The sequence below is a fragment of the Paramisgurnus dabryanus genome, chromosome 11 (genome assembly GCF_030506205.2).
Source record: "Paramisgurnus dabryanus chromosome 11, PD_genome_1.1, whole genome shotgun sequence".
Classification (NCBI taxonomy): domain Eukaryota; kingdom Metazoa; phylum Chordata; class Actinopteri; order Cypriniformes; family Cobitidae; genus Paramisgurnus; species Paramisgurnus dabryanus.
This window is the reverse complement of record NC_133347.1, coordinates 5,122,046-5,146,737: the sequence shown is the minus strand read 5'-3', so window position 1 is coordinate 5,146,737 and position 24,692 is coordinate 5,122,046. Positions and strand designations below refer to the sequence as shown.

At 40.2% G+C, this 24,692-nt stretch overlaps 1 protein-coding gene across 1 annotated transcript in view; it reads right to left on the bottom strand.

Annotated features, from left to right (window-relative positions):
- Positions 1–6: 6 nt before the first annotated feature.
- LOC135730373 (BICD family-like cargo adapter 1) overlaps positions 7–24,692 on the bottom strand; it is a 47,025-nt gene continuing 22,339 nt past the window's right edge. Inside the window, exons 5-11 of the mRNA XM_065248277.2 lie at positions 19,976–20,122; positions 14,252–14,431; positions 13,883–14,101; positions 13,641–13,784; positions 9,251–9,381; positions 6,697–6,817; positions 7–1,438 (exon numbers count right to left, since the gene is read on the bottom strand). Coding sequence (XP_065104349.1) covers positions 1,271–1,438; positions 6,697–6,817; positions 9,251–9,381; positions 13,641–13,784; positions 13,883–14,101; positions 14,252–14,431; positions 19,976–20,122 — 1,110 coding nt within the window. The 3' untranslated portion in view covers positions 7–1,270. The remainder of the gene's footprint in view (positions 1,439–6,696; positions 6,818–9,250; positions 9,382–13,640; positions 13,785–13,882; positions 14,102–14,251; positions 14,432–19,975; positions 20,123–24,692) is intronic.

The window sequence follows — 24,692 nt, the reverse complement described above, 5'->3', positions numbered from 1 at the left end:
GAGTCCAAGACGCGCGCATTAAGTCCATGTGCGTGCAAGAAGGAATCCTACAAGCTTTCTTGCGTAAAGTAAATCACACAAACCCCCATGCGAGGAAAAACACGCAATGTGCATTTTAATGTGAAACTATAATAATAATAATAATAATAATAATAAATAATGCCATAGCACATTCAAATCGAATCATGACCTTAGAATCAAAAATGTCGAATCAGACTCGAATCGAGGATTTAAAGAATCGTGACACCCCTATCATTTAATATGACGCATCTTTTCATGTCTTTTATATATTGGTTTCTCAATTAATTTTTCTATTTTTATTCCAAATCGCTTTTGGGATTAGATTTGGGTTAGGATGTAATTTAATATATAGGTTTCTCCATGTTTTTGTCTATTTTTAAACCATGGTCGCTTAGAGTTGGGGTTAGAATTAAGGTTTGGGTCATTTTATGTAACAGAAAGTTGTTCCAACCCCAAGCGACAATAATAGTAAAAAAAATAAAAAAACCATACATAAAACGATACGAAAAGACACGTTGCATTAAGTAAGTTTGTACGAATTTTCAAACGGCGTGCTATTTATACACGCGTCATACGAATGGGTTGGTTGCGCCTTGCAGATAATTCATTACAGTGGCATAAAATAATGTGATGAAACGTACAGCTAATAAAAACATTCATTACCTCATCCATGAACATGATTAGCGAATTCCATACGTCTCTGGATGGTGAAAACATCATCTCCTTTATAACCTCATTAAGCGTCACCAAGCCGTTATTGCGAAATAGCGACCTCTAATGGTGAAAATCCTACATATTGTGCCTTTAATGCTATCAATACGAATATAAAACTCTGCATTTTACCATGTTTACATTCATTCCACCATACAGATTCCATTTGGACCTTTCTTAAAATCTTTCTTTTAAACCCTTTAGTCATCTAGTTCAGCCTGAGTTTAGTCTCTAGTGAATCCAGTGTTTTTTTTATGTATGTGCCTCTGTGTTGAATCTCTGGCAGTGAGGTGAGGCGATGCTTTCTGAGGCACTCGCAGGGAAAACAGATCTCTGATAGGAAACCCTGTTAAACTGAGAGCTTTACCCTATCAAACTGAAGGATTATGACCAGACCTCGAAATGCCGGAGGATTTCACTTTGCATCTCCTAAAACTTTCTGACTGAGGATCGTGAGTACAGATAAAGTGCAAAATGGCTCAGAGCCGTCGAAAGACTGGTTTATAATGATTATAGTGATTTAGTCTTTCTTTCCATCTCAGTTCTTTTTGAAGAATGAAAAGAGGCGCTTGTCTCCATCCGAGAGGCGATGGGATCTTCTGGAAGCTCCTGCTCCTTGTGATCCATTGAAGGAAAATGGAGAACTTCTCCACTCGTCCTGATGTTTATCCATCAGCTGTTGATCGATAACTCTGTGCATATCATCCTGACCGAGAAAGACAGAGACTTTTGTGTTTATTTTCAAGACAGAAGAGAGACAGAAAAGACGAACACTGACAGACGGTTTGGGGTGAAGTGAGAACAGATGAACATGTGTCAGGTTTTTCACACTTGTTTAGTATTGTATAAAATAACACAGTCTCACCCCATGGCGTCAATATTTGACGACACTTGACCATGCGTCAATATGTTGACGCGGAGGGTATACCTTTCGCGTCATTTTTTGACGAACTGGGGACTTCAATACTATTACGTCCGTTGCATTCTCTTTCCTATTTTCGTACCATTTTCGCGTCGGTTTAGGGTTAGATTACGCAAAATTAAACAGTGTACGCGAAATTAAACAGTTGTCACCTGGCGTTGGGGTTACAGTTAGGTACGCGAAATTAAACAGTTGTCACCTGGCGTTGGGGTTAGAGTTAGGTTTGGGTAGGGATGTCATTATGTAAATCTAACCCTAAACCGACGCGAAAATGGTAAGAAAATAGGAAAGAGAATGCAACGGACTTAATAGTATTGAAGTCCCCAGTTCGTCAAAAAATGACGCGAAAGGTATACCCTCCGCGTCAACATATTGACGCATGGTCAAGTGTCGTCAAATATGGACGCCATGGGGTGAGACTGGGTTGTATAAAAGTATATTTGTAGACAGCTGTGTTCGTACAGTATGATATTTTGTACTGCAGAAGACACTGGAACCGCGTTGCAATACACGTAGACACGTGTAGTCGACACAAATGTTTTGAAACACAATTTTTATAGCATCTTATTATGCAAATTAGTCTGGTTTGCTTTGTATACCGATTACGAAAATTGTCCACGTTAAGCCGTACTTGTTTCAAGCACCCCTGAGATATTCTCTGCGTTTACATCAACTCACTCGGCTCTGTGTGAAAACCCCGGATGAACCCGATCACAATGACATCCTCACGGTACAGAATGAGCTCAGACACGGTTATGACGTGGATACGGTAAGACCTGAGCTCACCTCTAAGGCAGGAAGGGGTTTACCAGAGGGGAGAGAGGGTCTGTACGGAAGTTGAGAAAGGCCACTAGATCAGAAACCACAAGAGCCACACAGTAAACAACCCTGAGGAGGCAAACTGCAGGCAGGGAGAGAAAGAAAGAGAGAGACAGGAAAGCTAAAGAGTTATACAGGGAGAGACAGACAGACAGAACCAAATAAACAAACTTGCATTCAGGGTAAAAGGAGGCAGAATTAAAGGGACACTCCACTTTTAAAAAATATATATACAAATTTTCCAGCTCCCCTAGAGTTAAACATTTGATTTGTACAGTTTTGGAATCCATTCAGCTGATCTCCGGGTCTGGCGGTACCACTTTTAGCATAGCTTAGCATAATCCATTGATTCTGATTAGACCATTAGCATCTCGCTCAAAAATAACCAAAGAGTTTTGATATTTTTTCTATTTAAAACTTGACTCTACTGTAGTTACATCGTGTATTAAGACCGGCAGAAAATTAAAATTGTGATTTTCTAGGCAGATATGGCTAGGAACTATACTCTCATTCTGGCGTAATAATCAAGGACTTTGCTGCCGTAACATGGCTGCAGCAGCAGGCGCATAATAATCAAGGACTTTGCTGCTGTAACATGGCTGCAGCAGCAGGCGCAATAATATTACGCACTGCCCGAAAATAGTCCCCTGCTATTGAAAGTTACCAAGGGGACTATTTTCAGGCGCTGTGTAATATCATTGCGCCTCCTGCTACAGCCATGTTACGGCAGCAAAGTCCTCGATTATTACACCAGAATGAGAGTATAGTTCCTAGCCATATCTGCCTAGAAAATCATAACTTTTCATTTTCAGTCGGTCTTAGTACACGATATAACTACAGAAGAGTCAACTTTTAAATAGGAAAATTATAGAAACTCTTTGGATATTCTTTAGCGCGATGCTAATGGTCTAATCAGATTCAATGGATTATGCTAAGCTATGCTAAAAGTGGTACCGCGAGACCCAGAGATCGGCTGAATGGATTCCAAAACGGTAAAAATCAAATGTTAAACTCTAGGTGAGCTGGAAAATGAGCCTATTTTCAAAAAAAGTGGAGTGTCCCTTTAAGGTCAAATGTAAAAGTGTTCAGATAGGGTGGCCGTTCGTGCCAGTTCCGCCGGACACATCCCGAACAGGATTTCGGAAGTCGCGTTGCTTGACTGCATACGTCATCAAGGTCCTCACATTTCCGTTAAAATAAATTATAAAATTAAGATTTATTTCTTTTAAGACATGCAATCATTGTAGTTTCATTCTTACCTTGAAATGTAATGGTTGCTTTTCTGAAATTGAACACGAAATATAAACCTTAAATGACTTCCGAAGAACGCACCCAAAATCCTGTTCGGGACGTGTCTGGCGGAACTGGCACGAATGGCCACCCTAGTTTCAGAGACTGTCATACGCTTTACATACTTAGAGACATACTGGGAAATACAGACATGAAAGAGAGAGACAGAGGCAAATAGAGAGAGACTGAATGACATTGTTGTCGTCCCTTTTAGTAGCTTAGATGAGTAGATTATAATATTTTCTGAACAATATCTGACACTTTCCCATGCAAAGCTCTGCTAGGAGGGTGTTGACCTGATTCAAAAAACCTCAACCTGAGTTCTCTAGACGATTTTGTCCAGAACAATTTTTTTGTTATGCTGGTAGCTGCTTACATCTTCACGTCCTGAGAACAATCACTAAGTAAAGTGATCGAAATGTGTACACTGCAAAAAATGACTTCTTACTTAGTATTTTTGTCTTGTTTTCAGTAGAAATATCTAAAAATTCTTAAATCAAAATGTATTTTCTTGATGAGCAAAATGACCTAAGAAAATAATACTAGTTTTTAGACAAAAAAAAATATACAATTTAAGTGAATTTGTGCTTAAAACAAGCAAAAATATCTGCCAATGGGGTGAGAAAATTGTACTTAAGTTTTTAAAGAAAAAATAAATCTTATTTCACGATTTTTTTTCACCCCATTGGCAGATAATTGTACTTGTTTTAAGGACAATTTAGGCGCTTTTCCATTGCATAGTACCCCACGGTTTGGTTTAGTTTGGGTCGGGTCAGCTTACTTTTAGGAGCTTTTCCATTGGGTGCAGTACGTAGTACCCGATACTTTTTTTCGTACCACCTCGGTTGGGGTTCCAAGCGACCCGAGCTGATACCAAACGTGACGCGAAAACACTGTAGATCACTGATTGGTCTGAGAGAATCGTCACGTCATCGCTATAATGTAAATATTAGCTTTAGCTTACTGCTAGCTTGCGCTGTCTCAAGCAAACATGTTGTTATCTGTATTCTGCTATAAGTTTCCAAACACCCTTTTAGCGATGAAAAACATCCGCAGGTTGAGAATCCGGGACACCATAACAGTTTTTTCCAGACTTGCAGTTTGTGGCGGGCTGGCGGCACATTCGCAACGTGCACGTCCGCATTATATATGCTTAAGTGCAACTTGAATGAGGCTCAGCGGAGCGCCGTTGACTGACGCCGCGGGTCGGGTGTTTGAACAGAAACTGTCATGTGAGACAGAGGTAGTTATAAACGCGATGTGCAAACATCTATCTGTGGTGGCCAATTTTAATTTTGTGGCAGACTGAGAAATAAATGAATGGGAATGTACAACAACGCTCTCACGTGTATGATGTCACAGGAGTAGGCAGCGTAAATATAACGACACGCCTATAATCCCTCCCACTCCGAAGTGATACTAAACTCGATGGAAAAGCTAACCACGCCAAAGTGAGGTGAGCTGACCCGACCCAAACTAAACTAAACCGTGGGGTACTATGCAATGGAAAAGCGCCATTTCACTTAAATTGTATATTATTTGTCTTAAAACTAGACTTATTTACTAAGGTCATTTTGCTCACCAAGAAAAAGCATCTTAACTTAAGAATGTTTAGATATTTCTACTGAAAACAAGAAAAAAATACTAAGTAAGAAAGTCATTTTTTGCAGTGTATATGTACAGTATATATTCTGTGAAATGCCAAGGACCATAAAAATGTTCGTCCAATCATTGCATTCGTTCGGAACACACTGATAGGATGTCCTACTTCCCTGTCAAGCTATGTATTTGTATACCTCCCATCTTCAGCTGTGTTGTCAAGTTAGCGGTTTTGACGCAAAATTTGACTATTTTTTAATCATTATTTTATCCAAGGGTTAAATCAGCCGTAATTTTTAAGGTACGATGAAAGCAAACTTTTGGTATTTGGGCTAGGATCAATACTTTTTAAATGGACATTGGGCTGCTTTTGCTAGGTAGATCTGGCAATCCTGCATGTTGCATTACGCCAAGTGAGAACGGGGACTTCCTTACGTTCCTCCTGAACCGACAAAACATCGCACAAAAAAGGAGATTAAAAACAAAGACAGTCTTAGAAACGGCTATGAAAAAATGTTTGGATAAAGAAGTAGTTAGTAGTCGAAAATAAAATGAAAAACTGTAATTTGTTTAGGAAAATTGTGTTTTTTTTTTTTTTACAAATGACTTATCTGTGAGCGTCATAATTTTTTCACAATTGATGGGTCCTCATAATCTTTACTCAAAAATGCAAATCTCCTCTTCTCGGCAAAACAATGTCTCTTTACTTCCAGTCATATGGTATGGCAGATGGGCGGGGTCAGGAAGAAGGTCGCTGCAATTAGCAATTAGCAACACGACCCAACTTCAAACTATCCAATCAGATATCGATGAACACATTTAAATCCAGCCCTGCCTTATTTCATTTCAGAAGCCGTTTTACTCAGATATACGTCACCACGGGCAAAATTAGGCAATCGATACTTCCGTTTTATGACGACTTTGAAGCGAAGTGTTTTAGGGTGAGAGTCACACAGTGAAGTGGGTAGTGGTATTATACATAAGCAAAAATTAAAAAAATATCTCGGTGGGGCCTGGGATATATTATACCTTTTTAAATTGGTCATGAAATGAAAAGTTTGGGAGCCCCTGTTTTGGAGGAGGTATGGTTTGGAGAGTGGTCTTAAGGGAGGGTGGGATCCTATGATTTCAAAACTAGCATGCTATGGCTAGCCTTTGCTAAACGCCTACTCTACCTTTAATGTAAAATTTGATTTTTTTTGTGCTGTCCGAAAAAAATATCGTTTTAGCCATAGACCAGGTTCCCGAGCGAACCGCACTAGAGTATTTCCAAATCTATAGATGACTTTTTAGTGTTTTGTGTGTGGTTGTATGCATGAGCGTGTAAGACGCACCTGCCAGGCTTCTAACTGCTGAGACAGGTTGACTTTCTGCTGTATGGCATCCAGCAGCTGACTGTTCAGTGACATGATGTCTATCTTACACTTTGCCAGCTCCATTTCAACCGCTTTCTTTCTGTAACAGAGAACAGAAGTTTGAAGAGATTGACAAAATGCAGTTCATTTTGAAGGGTGCCACATCTCCATAAAATATCACACAACGCATGCTTTGAGGATCATTCATGTCGGCTAAGGTAAGTTTAAAGATTACTCCACTTCCAGATAACTCAACCTTACGTATTACGTAATCACGTTGAAAGTAGAGCTGCAACTATCGACTATTTTTTCAACCGATTAATCTATCGATTATTTTTTCGATTAATCGAATAGTCTAATGATTTTTTTATACATATAATTCCCCAACAAATAATAAATGTAACATCTGCCATTAACGCCAACATTTTATTTAAGCATTTTCTTAATTAAACAAACACACAAACCAAAATTTTCAACATGAAAAATAAAGTGGCAGTGCCACTTTAAAAGAGGCATTATTCACCTTAAACAATAAAATAGGCATATATTAATGTTTTAAACATTAGTTTATTATTAGTACATGCATTAGCTCAGCATTAGTTCAGACTGAAGTAAAAATAAGTTCATTGTGATTCATGAACCCTTATATAAAATGTAATGGTTATATTATTACTGTTAATATTATTACTATTAGTAGTACTGCATTCTCATTTAACTTTAACATTTAACTTTTCTTAAGTTCCGGGTAAAAAACAAGTTCAGTTTACGCCGCTGTTACTTTAAATAAACGCATGTCAGGAATACCTTACAAGACGAGCTTCTGTAATATCTGCGCACATATTCGCAAAAAAGACGTTCATTGGGAACTCCGCACTGCCAGCTGGCTTTCAGTGCACACTGCACGCGGGCACATGCCTATCAGTTCTCAATGTGACAGTAACTTATTATTTCATAACTTCTTAATATAAAAACATGTCCTGCTCTTTATTTACTGTTTCAACATACTGCCCAGAAGCAATGCAATGTCACGTCTGTCAGGCGTCTCGCAGCTCGTATTAAATGAAGATGTAAACGCAGCTGTATTAAGCACAATATGTATTGATTCTATTGTTTATAGAGTAAGTATAAAAACTTACTGTAATAGTTCAAATTCTTACGCTGACGTCTCGTCATTTTGAGGTCGGAGAGCTCCAGGTTTTCTTCTTTTAAGATGATCATACACAGGTGTTGCGCTGCTGTGGTATGCCATTTCAGTTTTACACAGTATGTGTTTTATTTGGTCTCTGCTTAAAGTATTCCCACACTTTTGATCGCGTTCTGTCTGTTTGGTTTAACACTTGTATCACCCGGTCGGAGCTGAAGCCACCTTCATTTCAAAATGTAAACAGTGCGACGCATCGACGCATTTCCGGCAAATCGACGTAATTACGTAATCGACGTAATCGACTACGTCGACGCGTCGTTCCAGCCCTAGTTGAAAGGTGTTAAACGAACACTTGTGGACCATTTTAAACAATATACTGACACAAAGACATTAAAGGGACACTTCACCCATTTGCATTAAGCTTTGTATAGTTAGAACCCCAGTCATGTTTTTGAATAGTCATGCATCATTTCCTCAGTTGCCGCTGAGACAGGAGAAATACAGATTTCAGTGTTGCACTTCCTTCTTTCAATGATGTAAAAATCATCATTTTGCATCATTGAAAGAAGGAAGTCCAATATCTTTGTTGAGGGGGTGAGACTACGAACACCCCTTTTCTCGGTCAAATAGGCACCAAATTCGAAATGTATGTTAAATTTCGACTACAAATATAACACACTTTCAATAAAGATTAATGTTTCTACGGGTGTAATGCTCCTTTAATTATTATAATTTCACATACAACAATGTCGGAACAGTCCTCTTTATCTACACTTGTAAACACTGGAGCGGTAGTTTCGCATATGTCATGCGTGATCTTTTGATGTGTGATTACATAATACATAAGGTCACGCATTACAAGGCTAGTGCAAGACGAGAATTTGTGGATTTTTGGCGAAAATTATGATCTTTCGCTAGATAAGACCATTACTGTGGGTTCACACCAGATGCGAGTTAAACGATTTGCGCAAATAGATTGCATACAAAGTCAATGCAAAAACGCAATCAGACTCAAATGACGCGAAATGGACGGCGCGATTGCCGCAAAAACACACGCTATTTGCCTCAAACGTGCCTTCGCGCAAGATGAAAATATTCAACTCAAGCGAAAAATTTGCATGACACAAAGTTAAATCCGGCGAGTAATCTAGAGCGAGCAACGCAATGCCATGTGTTTGGTGTGTACGTAGCATTATGCCTCGGTTGGGATTGTTTGAAGCTGCTTTAAAACTGCAAACCGTTGAGGTCCACTAAAGTCCACTATATGGAGAGAAATCCTGTAATGTTTTCCTCAAAAAACGTAATTTATTTTTGTAAATTATCATAATTTTTCATGAAAGTGGAATAATTCTTAAATACTTTCAGAATTAATGTGTGCGCATGTCGTACTTAGAGATGGCTTCATCTCTGTCTCGAATCGCGCTTTGTAACTGTTCATTGGGTTCATGAACCTCCGCCATCAGTTTCAACCTCTCATTCTCGTCTCTTGAAGAAGAAACCTCCACAGAGAGCAGCGCCACCTACAGTAACACAGCAGAAACACAGCAGAAACACAGGACAGCTGGATTAGATTCTGTTTACTTTGCACCAAAGAATGTCATGTCATGGTATTAGAAAGACAGGAGAGTGATTACCGATTTTCTTTTATTCTCAGCTCTTATTTTATTTTTTGCATCCACTTTTTTTTGCATTTAACCAATTCCTTCAAAGTCTGCATAAAGTCCGATAATAAAGGGACCCTCCACTTTTTTAAAAATATTATCATTTTCCAGCTCCCCTAGAGTTAAACGTTTGATTTTTACCATTTTGGAATCCATTCAGCTGATCTCCGGGTCTGGCGGTACCAATTTTAGTATAGCTTAGCATAATCCATTGAATCTGATTAGACCATTAGCATCTCGCTAAAAAATAACCAAAGAGTTTCGATATTTTTCCTATTTAAAACTTGACTCTTCTGTAGTTACTTTGTGTACTAAAACCAACAGAAAATGTAAAGTTGTGATTTTCTAGGCAGATATGGCTAGGAACTATACTCTCATTCTGGCGTAATAATAAAGGACTTTGCTGTTGTAACATGGCTACAGAAGAAAACCAATGATATTACGCAGTGCCCTAAAATAGTCCCCTGCAATAGAAAGTTACTAAGGGGACTATTGTTGGCTGCTGCGTAATATCATTGCCCCTCCTGCAGCCATGTTACGGCAGCAAAGTCCTTGATTATTACATCAGTTTGAGAGTATAGTTCATAGCCATATCGGCCTAGAAAATCACAACTTTTAATTTTCCGTCGGTCTTTAGTACACAATGTAACTACAGAAGAGTCAAGTTTTAAATAGGAAAAATATCAAAACTCTTTGGTCATTTTTGAGCGTGATGCTAATGGACTAATCAGATTCAATGGATTGTGCTTAGCTATGCTAAAAGTGGTAGCACCAGACCCGGAGATCGGCTGAATGGATTCCAAAACGGTAAGACTCAAATATTTAACTCTAGGGAAGCTGGAAAATGAGAATATTTTCTAAAAAGTGGATAGAAAAATGTGATATTAACCACCCAGCCAAATTCGAATGATTAAAAAACGCCAAGTAAATAAATAAGTTAGGAAAATTTTGGAAAAACTCTCAAACACTGGGGGCATGTCCGCTGTCGGCACTGAAACCACACCCACTCACAGGAAGGCTACCATCTCTCTTAACTTTCAAATAGCGCTACAACCTGAATAGATGCTTGCAATTGTGTTAGGGGCGGGGCCATGATCGGTGGCTCCAGTGCATCATCGAGCCACTGTTTTAGCCCCGCCCAAATAATCCTGAACACAGAAATGTGGGCCAACTATTTATTGGTGTAACTTCATAATTCAGTACTACATAGTTCACAGTCTTTGGTGACGTGTTTCAGCAATACATGTCTAAAATTTATAGGGCCCTATTTTAACGATCTGAAACGCAAGTGCGAAGCGCAAAGCGCAAGTGAGCTTGTGGGTGGATCCTGGGCGCTGTTGCTATTTTCCAGGCGTGAGAAATAACTCTTGTGCCGGGCGCAAATCAATAAGGGGTTGGTCTGAAGTAGGTTCATTATTCATAGGTGTGGTTTGGGCGTAACGTCAAATAAACCAATCAGAACGCTATCCAACATTCCCTTTAAATGCAAGGGCGCAAGTTCCATGGCGGGTTGCTATTATTATGACGGATTTACCAGGCGTACGCCAGGAGCGGTTCACAGCCGAGGAGACCCACGTTCTTGTAAGAGCAGTCAAAGACAGCGAAGCCAAGCGCTACAATTAGGGATGCACCGATACTGGTATCGGGTATCGGCCTCGATACTACATTTTCTAAAGTACTCATACTCGTTAAAAGTCCCCTGATACCTGGAATCGATACCACAGTCTGAGAAATGTCTATGTTTGAGCGGCGTGTAAGGGGTTAATGCCTCTTGTGTTGTCCAAAGAGGCAAAGTTTACAACAAACTGGAAAACTAGTCTTTTGTTTTTTTGTTAAATTATATGACTAAAGCTGTTACCTGTAAATTTAAATCATGTTTTTTTTATTAAGTACTCGGTATCTGCAAGTACTCGTACTCGTATTCGTATTCCAAAAAAGTGGTATCGGTGCATCCCTAGCTACAATGATATCAGGAGACGGGGGAATCCCAAGCTTGCCAGCATAAATCGGGCACGCCGTGTAACGGGAGGTGGATCTGCCTACACATGACCTGACGCCAGCAGAGGACATCGCTGCGTCCACCCTCACCGCTGAAAGGGTTTGGGGGCTTTGAAATCGGACCCAAGAAACGCAAGCAAGGTCCAACCCCAAAGTACTCTTACAAATCAAGTTCATATACATTAAGGTTTCTTATGAAAACATTTTAATTATTATTTACCATGGGCGTCGGAACCATTATACGTGGGTGGGACAGGACCCACCCACTTTTTAAGACCAATGATAATGGACCCACCCACTTTTTTTCTAATTTAGCGCATTTGTCTGTTCACTTATCAAAGCGCTGTTAGTCCAAATCCATTCCACTAGAGCAGGGATCCCTAACCTTTGCCGTTTCAGCTTTTAAACATAATTCACGGGGGTGAGTGGACGCTGAGTTGCTGTTCGAATATAGTGCTGAAAAACCTCATTTGCCAAATGTATATAGGCCTAACGTTTTAAACAGAAGTAAATGTCAAAAAACCATGCATTAGGAAAATTAATAACTGCTTTATTTATAGTATATTTTCTATAGACGTGTAAAACCATATTAAAGCGGATTATTTTACTTTCATTGTTTCACGAGTTTGCCTGCCCATTTAGTCTTAATAATTAACGGTAAACAAACTTAGCTTGGTGTTCTTAAAGGCAGCACGAACCTTAGGTCGGACTCGAGCCCCAAGTTCAAGACACAGAAGAAAAAAAGGAGGAGATGATGAGGAGAGATGCCAGAAGAATTGCGTCTGTCGCGGAGGCACAGAGACTCCCGTTTTGCTTTTAATGATAATTAACACAGCACTAAATGGGGTTCCTTTCAAACGTTAAAAGTGTAGGCTACTCGTTAAAATATTATTACTGCTGTAAAATAGTTTATTTTGATTATGGCACGATCGCTGGATAATTTTCAAGTTTTTTTTACAGAAGCCAATTACTTTTCATTTGCGATATGAACGTCTTCACATATTTTTATTATTTGCGAGGTACATTTGCAGATAATTCATAAAGTCATACCTCTGTTTAATCGATTGTGTTTTAGAAGTAGGCTACACATGCTCAAACTCTTATGACAGCATTGTTTCCCGACGGATACCATAAAATAAAGTGATCTCATTTCCAGAATCTCACATTTATATTTCTCTAAGAGAGAGAAAGAGAGATTGTGTATAACAAATAAAAAAGGTATACAAAAGTTGTATCAGTTTACCTTCATTCGTTTTTCCTTTTATTTCCTCAAAATAAAAAATAAACATTGTAGCCTACTGTCAGCAGAGTAGAGAAAAAAATGACACAGAGAAAGATAAATGAAACATGACATCTGTCATTATTTGCAAAATATTTAAAGGGCTATTACCAGAATTTCGACCGCAATAGGCTACTGTCTTTAATTTAATAAACGCAAATTTTCAGGCTAATTAAAAGGAAACATGAAAATGTCAAATATTGCAGTAAATGTATTTTTCGGGGGTGGGGGGGGATATGTGGGGACCCACCCACTTTTCATTTGCTTCCGACGCCCATGTTATTTACATCAAATAAACGTAATACAGCCACACAACAAACTTATGAAAATATTTTAATCGTTATTTGCATGAGAAATTTTTAACGCAGCCACACAATAAATTAAAACTATCACCACAATGCTCACCACTATGATTCCCCTTATCTCGTGTATTAATATTTTTAAGTGTAACAATTTATGATATGCAAAAATAACTGTTGCATCTGTGTAGATTAGATGCAAAGTGTATGCGCGTTGTGCACGCTATACATTATGGTCAAGCATGCGCCCTTAAAATAGCATAATGAACAACGCGCAATTGTTTTTTGAAACTGCAAAATAGCATCAGGGATGGTTTGCGCCAGAACACGCCTCCTTTTTTGCCCTGAACCACCCAGGGAGCGCAAGTTCATTCCCTAGTTTGCAGACGTGCGTCTGTGGAGGGAAAAACCCGCTGTGGGCCGGTGCAAAATACGAATGATACATGCGTCACTGACAAAGTCAATTGCGCTGGGTGCAAGATAGGGCCCATAATGTGTTTAGAAACAATTCTCTGAAATGACTTTAAAATAAATGTGTGTACCTGATTATGAAGCTCCACTATCTCCTCCTGACTACTGCGTGTTTTCTCCTGCTGTTCTTCATACAGTTCTCGGAGTTCTCGAAGTTCTTCTCCGAGTTTACGAACCTGCTCCTCCAGAACCTCCTCATCACTGCGACGAGAACCCTGAGCACGCAAACCAGAAACAACGTCAATGTCCGAGCTACTGGATTCCTCTGTGATAAAACGTAACGTAACGTGAAATTTCAGACTCTAAACTGTACCGTAGACTCGTTGCCGTCCAGAAGGTTTTGTGTAAGTCTGCGCAGCTCCAGCAGACTCGCATGTAAACTACCTATGGGGACGTCTTTAGCCGATAGCGTCTCGGAAGACTCGTCCATAGATGAGTCTGTGGACAAGGCGGAGTCTGTGATGTCATTTCCTCTCAGGTGTGAGCAGATGGAGCGCACTTGACAGTAAGCCTCCCACAGCTGTATTCGAAGCTAAAAAAAAAAAAAGACTGATTTATGTCTTACTCAAATACCTTTTTGTTCCGTTTCGTGTGCACTAAAGTCTTCAGATGGCAGTCTGTTGACATGTTTATGTGAGACTAAAGTGTCTGTGAGTTCAGCAGCTCTGTGACTCATGTTCACCTGTTCTCTCTCCTGCTCCAACTCCTCCTGCTCCATACTCTGCTCGATCTCACACATGAGACTGTGTGGGTTGGAAGTGAAGCCATGAAGATTTCGTTCCTCCGTCATCTCCTCCAGTCGAACACTCAGCTGTCTGTGAGACGCCCGCACCTCCTGTAACTCTGACTGATTTTGCTGCAGCTGAGTAATGGAGGAGAGAAAGAGAGAGAGAAAGAGAGAGAGAGAGAGAGTTAAACACAGAAACACCTGAGGTAACGCAGGTATGTGAGACATCGCTGATGTTCTCCAAGAGGCTGATATTAAGATGTGTTTTGGTCGATTGGATCACAAGTGGACGACGCTAAATCATAGCTGTAGCCAGAGTTTGAAAATGAAGTTTTCAAAAAGTAACTCAAATATTAATGTGAACATTTAAAAAGTAATGCGTTACTTTACTCGTTACTTCAGAAAAGTAATATTATTATGTAATGCACGTTACTTGTAATGCGTTTCCCCCAACACTGTTCATAAATTTCCCAAAGTGTCACATTAATTGCTAAAACATTAAACACTATGTCTAAAGAGGATTTTTCACAATGGGATCTGGCAACACTGCAAATGCTGCAACCACCAGCGTCTCATAGCTGCTTCAGCCAATCTCCGTCATTTTACACAAAACTATACAGTAAACGGTCCAAACTTAATTATATCAGCGGATGCCAATGTAAATTTTATTTTTATATAAAACATTTCCCAAGGTAAGTTGAAATTCAGAGGTAGTTGAAAATGCACTAGACGGGATTGCTTTGTGGTGTAGACCAGTGTTTACCAATCCTCAAGGACCCCCTCCCAAAAAGTTTTAGATGTTTCTTTATTTAAAAAACCTGATTTAACTAGTCAGCCTCATTCCAAAATGGACCAGGATTGGGAAGCACTTATTTCATCAATTTCTCTGAAATATCAAAGATCTCTAACATATGCATGAACATAAATATATGCAGCATGTTTACGTACAACACAAGCAGCTGACTCTGACATAATATTAATGTGTGTCAATTTTAACTCGTCATTTCTCCCGCATATGTTTCAAAAACCATCCATTCAAAGTAATCAGGACAGAAGCGGTCGAAAGTGGACAAAAGAGACACATTAAAAACACCAGGTGTGGATGAAAATAACCCTCTAAGACTCATAATGGATTCTGCTAACAAACTGGTATTTCTGAATGGGCTGAGGCCAGGATTAAGCAGATTAGAAGTATTTAATGAATGTTGAATGCGTGCCAAGAGCATTCGGTTAATATCATTATCTCATTTTTTGATAGCGGTTTAGAGGCTTTTTGGACCACAAAATCAGTCATAAGTGGCACGGGTCAAAATTATCGATGCCAAAAATCATGACACTGTAAATACAGCATAAATAACTTGGTTTTTCAAGTCAATTCAACCTACTATTTAACGTTTTGACTTGTGATAAGTTGACATAACTTACAAAAACAAGTTGAATTGTTTATCTTAATTTGTTACTTAATTCATATAAAATATATATTGCTTTGAGATAATTTTTTATAGTGTAGGATATTATGTAAAAATTTGTGCCGGGCAAAGATAAAAGTGATTTTTGGCATAATATATATTATATATAAATAAATAAAAAAAATTATATAAATTAAAAGAAAATATATGCATGTGTGTGTGTGTGTGTGTTTGTGTGTGTGTGTGTGTGTGTGTGTGTGTGTGTGTGTGTGTGTGTGTGTGTGTGTGTGTGTGTGTGTGGTTAAATATACATAATAATTATACACAGCACAACCTCATATATATTATGCCAAAAATCACTTTTATTTTGTATGCTATTAAAGCCTAACTAAACCTCTGGTCAGAGCCTGACTCCACCCACTGGCAATATTTGAAAAATGCAAGAAAAGTGGGCAGATCCCAAGGAGATAGAGGGGACGAACTAAGTGTGTGGTGAGATCGTAACATGGGTGTGGTGATCTTGAACCTGCTTACATCACGAGTCATTTTTTGGACCCACCATCCAACAGGAAAATTAAACTGCAGTAGCCACCGTTCAACCTGAAGAGGGCAGCACTCAGACGTTTTTACTTCATATTGGGCTCTATCTTGCACCCAGCGCAATTGACTTTGTCAGTGACGCATGTATCATTTCGTATTTTGCACCGGCGCACAGCGCGTTTTTCCCGTCACAGACGCACATCGGCAAACTAGGGAATGAACTTGCGCTCCCTGGGCGGTTCAGCGCAAAAAAGAGGCGTGTTCCGGCGCAAACCATTCCTGATGCTATTTTGCAGTTTCAAAAAACAATTGCGCCACTGACCAGAAAAAAAAAGTTTAAAGTCAGTGGCGCGTTGCGCGTTGTTCATTATGCTATTTTAAGGGCGCATGCTTGACCATAATGTATAGCGTGCACAATGCGCACACACTTTGCATCTAATCTACACAGATGCAACAGTTATTTTTGCAAATCATTAATTGTTACACTTAAAAATATTAATACACGAGATAAGGGGAATCATAGTGGTGAGCATTGTGGTGATAGTTTTTATTTATTGTGTGGCTGCGTTAAAAAATTCTCATGCAAATAACGATTAAAATATTTTCATAAGTTTGTTGTGTGGCTGTATTACGTTTATTTTATGTAAATAATAATTAAAATGTTTTCATAAGAAACCTTAATGTATATGAACTTGATTTGTAAGAGTACTTTGGGGTTGGACCTTGCTTGCGTTTCTTGAGTCCGATTTCAAAGCCCCCAAACCCTTTCAGCGGTGAGGGTGGACGCAGCGATGTCCTCTGCTGGCGTCAGGTCCTGTGTAGAGGCAGATCCACCTCCCGTTACACGGCGTGCCCGATTTATGCTGGCAAGCTTGGGATTCCCCCGTCTCCTGACATCATTGTAGCGCTTGGCGCAACGATGGGGATGCCAGCTGATGAGACAATTGTGGCTATTTCCTCTCACGCCTGTTTAACCTACGCTGATTTGGGCGGGTTTCTCCTATCCCCATACAAAACAACTTCTCTGTCTTTGAGTGCTCTTACAAGAACGTCGGTCTCCTCGGCTGTGAACCGCTCCTGGCATGCGCCTGGTAAATCCGTCATAATAATAGCATCCCGCCATGGAACTTGCGCCCTTGCGTTTAAAGGGAATGTTGGATAGCGTTCTGATTGGTTTATTTGACGTTACTCCCAAACCACACCTATGAATAATGAACCTACTTCAGACCAACCCCTTATTGATTTGCGCCCGGCGCAAGAGTTATTTCTCCCGCCGGGAAAATAGCAACAGCGCCCAAGATCCGCCCACAAACTCACTTGCGCTTTGCGCTTCGCACTTGCGTTTCAGATCGTTAAAATAGGGACCTTAGTGTAGTATTGAAACACTTTACATCCAAATGTCAAAAAACTTACTAAAATCAATGAACAGCACTAATAAAGCCCCATTCTTACAGATCATTAACTAAAAAAAGTTGGTTTAGGGTTTAGTTACGCTTTAATAGTGGTTAATCTTTGCCCTGCACTAGTAAAAATCTATTTCCATGAAGATGTTTTGTACATGTTCTCCCTTAAATATATAAAAACTGTATTTATCATTAGTAATATGTGTTGTTAAGGACTTCATTTGGACAACTTTTAAGGCGATTTTATCAATATTTAGATTTTTTTCACCCTCAGATTCCAGATTTTTTATTTATTTTTATGATTAATAATTTTATTGATTCTCCAATACTTTCCAGAATATACATCCATCTGTACAGAATCACCATTACTCCCCCCCCAAAAAAAACACTGACCCCCCTAAAATAATCCTACTGTTTGAATTTACAACTTGGCTATAGACCATTTCAAAAGATGTAAACAACACTGGTCCAGAAGCACTTCCTGTTTCAGTTTTTTAACACTAGATAAACGTTGGGATAAAATAAACCAACAGAACATATAAACCTGAATTAACTGAAGTTAAACAAACATCTTAAAGATAATGATATATGTGAAATAAAAAAAAGGTCACAAACTGTAACAGGAAGTGTTTCCAGACCAGTGTTGTTTACATCTTTTAAAATGGTCTATAATCACTCAATATCATTGAGTTAACTGCATTTATTACAATAAAGAGGGCAGTAATGATACAATAACAATAATAATAATACAGAAATTTATTAATGAAATAATATGTGTAATTTTATTCACTAATTTATTTATTGATAATTGTATATTTTAGTGTCTATTGCTATCAGAATTAATTGATTAATTGTTGTTGTTAATGTTTAACTGAAGTATTCATGATAATTTTAGAGGGAATTGTTTTTATGAAATTTGTGTATGAAGAAATTGTTTATTTAGTGACCTGCTGCCCAAGGACTACAAATGAGCTAGCTAAATCTGGTGCAGAGCATCTTTTCTCTATCTGAGATTAATGTTTGTCTGTGCATTGTCCTTGATAACGGAAAAAAAAATAAAAACTGACAAAACGAAAAATAAAAGATAAATTAATAAATAAATAAACAAAACTAAAACTAGAAAAATAAATAAAAAAGATTCCAGATTTTAAAATAGTTGTATCCCGGCCAAATAATCAGCTTTCATGCTGTATAAATCTCAATTTCAAAACATTTACCCGTATGACTGGTTTTGTGGTCCAGTGTCACTTATAATGTAGATGTTTAAATATTTTGATTGACATTAACTTATTTTCAGCTCGAGTGAAGGGTCGATCGAAGTTGTCAGCGCATCATTTTCATATAGCCTGATGAAGAATACTCGCATAACATTTATAACTACTCAAGTGACCGAATGTTTAAGAGCAAAAGGCCACACTGTAAAAAAATTCCATAGAAATTGCAGCTGGGTTGCCGGTAATTTACCGTAGATTTAAATGTCTGTTTTTTACTGGCAACATTTTGTTCAAAGTTAAATGAACATTAAACATTTACAAGTCTTTGTTTTTACAGAGTAAAACTAAAAAAACAGCATCAAACAAAACATTCTGGGAAACAAAATCTGAAGCAAAAAACAGAAAAAGGTTGATGAGGATTTCTGGTTCCCAGAATGCTTTGCATGAGGCTGTTATTGTATAGTTTTATTCTGTAAAGATAAAGACTTTTTAATATTTAAAATTTTCAAACTTTGAACAAACTCTTGCCAGTAAATAACATAAATGTTAATCTACGGTAAATTACCGGCAACCCAGCTGCAATACCATTGTAATTTCTACGGAATTTTTTTACAGTGCAGCAGACATGTTGTGTTTACCTGGATTGTTGTACTCTAACAAATAACTTACATTGAGATGAATGTGAATGACTATTATAGACATACAGACTCTTTCATAAGAAACATTGTGTTCTTATCATCTTGCACATTGTAAGAGTTCAAGTGTAGTTTAACAATAAATTAAACTTGTCAAACACAACCCACAGTTTCACATTTCAATGAGCTTTGAATCTTAAAACACAACGAATATAGAATATATAGCTCTTGCTACAGTAGTTTTCAGTCTTTTTCAGAGCTCCTGTTGCTCAGACAGAAGTACATATTAGTGTCAGTTTATTATTCATCCCAAACTTATATAACTTTAGGAAATTAAGCCTATGATAGACTTTGTGCCATTACATGACATTATTTTCATGCAACTGAACACACTATCAAAATATATTATAAGGATTATATTAAAATATGTGAATGTTATTATAGTAATAGTTTTGGAGGTGAAATTGAGTTTACTCACCTGTAGATCTTTCTCTTGACACTGTCTCTCCATCATCATCGCTCTCTCTCTCAGCTCATCCGCCGCGTGTTGTAGTTGTTCGTTCTCCTGCAGTATTGCGTTCACCCGCTGCTCCAGTTCCAGCTTACGTTCAGACAACATTTTTATCTGCCCCACGAAACCAGGAGAAAAACACAAGGTTATCAACGTCACTGGACATTTTCCAATTTTCTTAATTAAAACGCCCCAGAAAATGACTCACACCAAAAACGAATTCAGCTTCAAAAACTTAAACTTTCCCACAATGAATCACAAACATATCTGTGCCCTTATCAGGTTCGGAAAAGAGCAAAACACAAACATGGTTTAGTGGATTAGGACAAACACTCCCGTAGTTCTCGGTATGCCGCGTTGCCTTGGGAGTAAATCGGCACCACCAATGTCAGGAATGCAGAGCTGATAACTGCGATATTTCTATTGAAAACACTCAGAGCGTTTCAGTACACTGACGTTTGCTTTTTTTAAGGTCTCGGTTATCTTTGTCTAAATTTTATTACAAGGGCATACAGCTATAAAATAAGTCCGATTTGATTTTGGAAGATTCTGATGTAAAATGAGCTGAGATATTAAAGAGATCTCATGTCTTTTCTGTGAGGAAAAAACAGAAACATCTTTGAATTGGCTTTCTTGTGAGAACAGTGAAATCATTCATGTTGAAATCGTTCTTTCATTTGACACTAGTTTGCGTGTGTAGTGCATGAAACAAACATGAGATGAAGTTTTGGTCTTCTCCCTCATGTTATGACCTAGATCTGCTAACCTACTTCATAAGCACCGACTCCTCTCTGATGAACTGCCCAGAAATACCTGCTGTTCACCAACCACTCATATTCCTTTCACACAGAAACCCAAGCTTTATATTTTCAGCTCATTTTCTATCTTAAAACATAGCTTGTTGTGAAATAATGTAAAGTCTGCAAATACGCACAACATACCTAAATGGAAATATGGCTGCAATCGACAAATTTGCATGCTGTGCAACACATAACATTTCACAATGCAATGGTCTAAGTAACAAATAAACTGGAATTGATTTTAAATACATATGTTACTCAACTTGTGTACATCCAAAACAAGAAATGTGGGCATGTTCATGAGCAACGAAAAAACAACAGAAAAAGCCCGCACACTGATAGACTGCTCCAATAAATTTAATGGTGCAATGTTTCGACCATCAGGTCTTCATCAGGAACAATCAATGAGTGTGTGGGCTTCTTCTGTTGTTTTTTCGTTGATTATTTGCAGTGTTGGGGAAAGTTACTTTTAAAAGTAATGCATTACAATATTAAGTTACTCACAAAAAAACTAATTACATTACTTAGTTACTTTACATGGAAAGTAATGCTTACGTTACTTTTTAGTTACTTTTGCGTTACTTTTTCTTGGCTGAGGCTTGATCTCTTTCATGCCTTGCAGGTGTTTTTATGACTGAAAAGTTCTGCATTCAGAAATTGCATATTTCATCACAAAAAATGTTGAGCTCTGGCCTGCCATCTCAGTTTCTGACTCAAACAGTTCATACAGGCGTGTACGCATAGAGGGCATAATGTGACAACGTCTCGGTTACGGATGTAACCCTCGTTCCCTGAAGGAGGGAACGGAGACGTCACGTCGTGACCGACGAATTGGGAACTCGCTTAGAGAGACCAATCTGCTTCGTATACTACTAAAACGCCAATGAACTTGGCCTTGAGATATTTGCATAATGCTGGCGCCGCCCCGCCAGGTGCCTATATAAGCAGCAGGTGCAAATATGGAATTAGCTTCTTTTCGCTGAGAAAGCCAGGAGAATGAGACCGGCCGATAAACAGCAGGGGGCAGCCCTGTGGCGACGGGACGTGACGTCTCCGTTCCCTCCTTCAGGGAACGAGGGATACATCCGTAACCGAGACATTCCCTTTCAGTCGGTCACTACGACGTCAAGTCGTGACCGACGAATTGGGAATCCCTACCAAAACGCCACTAGGGGCTGACCTCTTCCAGTGTCTGCGTAAAGCCCTCCGGTTCCACTTAAGGAGGAGGAGATAGGTTTTAAGGCAGAAGGCCGGGCACTAGATGTTCCTTAACCCCACAGTAGTGCCAGCGACTGGGAAGCGCCCTATCTGAGTGGTATAGGAACGCTGCGGAAGCCACCACCCTGTTAAGGGCTAATGGTGGGCGAAAGTCAACCGTAGTTGAGGAATAAAGACAGCCGTGGCTGTGTAAGCAAAGCAGTGCTCTGCTGAGGGAAACGTGGGCTGGTAGGATTAACCCCACGGAAAATACTCACAAAGGAACCCGGTGGGACACAATGTGGAGCCCGAGCCAGACACGTAGGTTCGCGAGGATACAGCTAGTGAAAGGCTGACAGCCAATGCTCCGCAACAAAGGCTGCCAAGGCAGCGGAGGAAGAACAATTCAAACCATTACGCATTTTTGTTCTGAAGGCCTTCCATACTGACACAGTTATGAAGCGTCAGTTGGAGGCTGCAAGCCGACCTGCGAGACTGCTCTCCGTGCTGCCCCTGATGAGGAAAGAACACGAGAGGATACAGGCTCGATACGAACACTGTAGAATCAAATGAACGTATAAGGGGTCTCCCAACCAGAAGCTCTGCAGATGTCTGTTAGCGAGGAACCACGAGCGAGAGCCCAAGATGAGGCAGCACTCCGTGTAGTATCAACTATCCAATGAGACATCCTCTGCTTAGTGACAGCATTCCCTTTCTGCTAGCCACCAAAACAAACAAGAGCTGGTCTGAGGTCCTGAGGCTTTGCGTGCAAACCACGTAGAGTCGCAGTACGCGTACGGGGCACAACAAAGCCACGGTTGGGTCCGCCTCCTCCGGGGGCAGCGCTTGCAAGCTCACCACCTGATCTCTGAAGGGAGTGGTGGGAACTTTGGGCACGTAGCCTGGTCTGGGTCTCAGTGAGACAGCAGGACCAAATTAAAGGCACGAATCGTCAACAGAGAATGCATGTAAATTCCCTACTCTCTTCACGGAGGCCAATGCTAGCAGGGTCAGAGTTTCATTGACAAAAACTTCAGACTCGCAGATTGCAAAGGCTGAAATGGGGGACCTGAAGGGCTTCAGCACCATGGACAGGTCTCAGGAGGAATAGAGGGAGGGCGCGAGGGGTTTAGCCTGCGAGCGCCTCTTAAAATGTAATAACCAAATCATGCTGGCCAACTGATCTGCCGTTGATAAGTGAGTGACGAGCAGAAATAGCGGCGATATCAACTATAGTGGCGAAGGGACAGCCTACCATCTAACCTATGTAAAAGATATAAAGCACAATGTTAATGGGGCATTCTCTGGGGTCCACGCGTTGCAAAGAGCACCAGGTGACGAAAAAGGTTTCATTAAGCGCGTAAGCCCGTCTTGTGGACGGTGCTCGAACCGCATCGATGGTGTTAGATACCGTTTGCGATAAATCACCTAAACCTTGCGCGCGCTCAACGACCATACATGGAGATCCCACAGGTGGGGGCGCGAGTGCCAATGTGCCCCTTCCTAAAGAAAGAAAGTCCTTCCTCAGGGGAATCCGCCAGGGAGGACTGTCGCGAGAAGCATTAACTATGAAAACCAATTCCCAGTCGTCCAGTACGGACGATTAATAAAAAAGCTCTCCTCGTCCTGCCTGACTTCGCACAGTGTCTGCGCGATAAAGCTCACTGAAAGGAATGCGTATTTACGCATCCCCCGCGGCCAGCTGTGTGCCAACGTATCCATGCCGAGGCTGCCCTCGGTTAGTGAATAAAATAGGTGACAGTGGGTATCGTCCGGCGACGCAAAAAGATCCATCTACGCACGACCGAACTTCTTCCAAATTAGCTGGACCGTCTGGGGGTGGAGTCGCCATTCGCCGGGGGCGCAGCTCGGGAAGCGCGTCTGCCGCTGAATTGAGCGACCCGGGAAGAAAATGGCACGAAGGGACCTCAGATGCTTCTGACTCCAAAGGAGGAGATGACGAGCGAGATGCGACAGGTGACGAGAGCGCAAAACCGCCTTAACGGTAAATAACGCAACAGTCGCAATATTGTCGGTGTCGGCTAATACATCCTTCCCTCGCATCTCCATAGCGGAGTGTACAAGTCCCAGATATACAGCGCACCGCTCGCGGCAGTTGGGGTGCTATGCACACCCCTGAGACTGCAAGCCCGTCATACGTGGCGATCATCCCGTGCTAAGGGCATACATGCTACAGAATGCCAGGAGACCCCTCAGGGGCACATCTTCTATCGGAAATGCCGGGTCTACCACGGGGAAAAGTTGAAATGACACGCAGGTGTAATGTTTACACGGTGTATGCCGGTGCGCCACGCTCTCCTCGAGACTCGATCGTAAGCCAACGCTGAAGCGGTCTCATATGAAGCAGCTCGGGTGGTGTCACAGCCGCAGCATGCTGTCATATGTCCAGGAGCTTCTGAAATTGTTTCAGAGGGACCGCGTACTTCTCTCGAATTAAACCGAGGCAAGTCAGAACTGACTGGTTGCGCGCTCTTGTAAAACACGCCAATTAGTCGATCAAGTCTATTTCCATACTGAGAAAAAGGATCCTCTACACGGGGCAAAGTACTCTTTCCCAGTCGACCTGATGACATAAACGAGCGAGATGCCGAAGCATTAACTCTCTGTGTTCGCGCACGTCTGCCAAGAACGGGCTATTATAAGTCGACGTACATAAAAGCAGAATG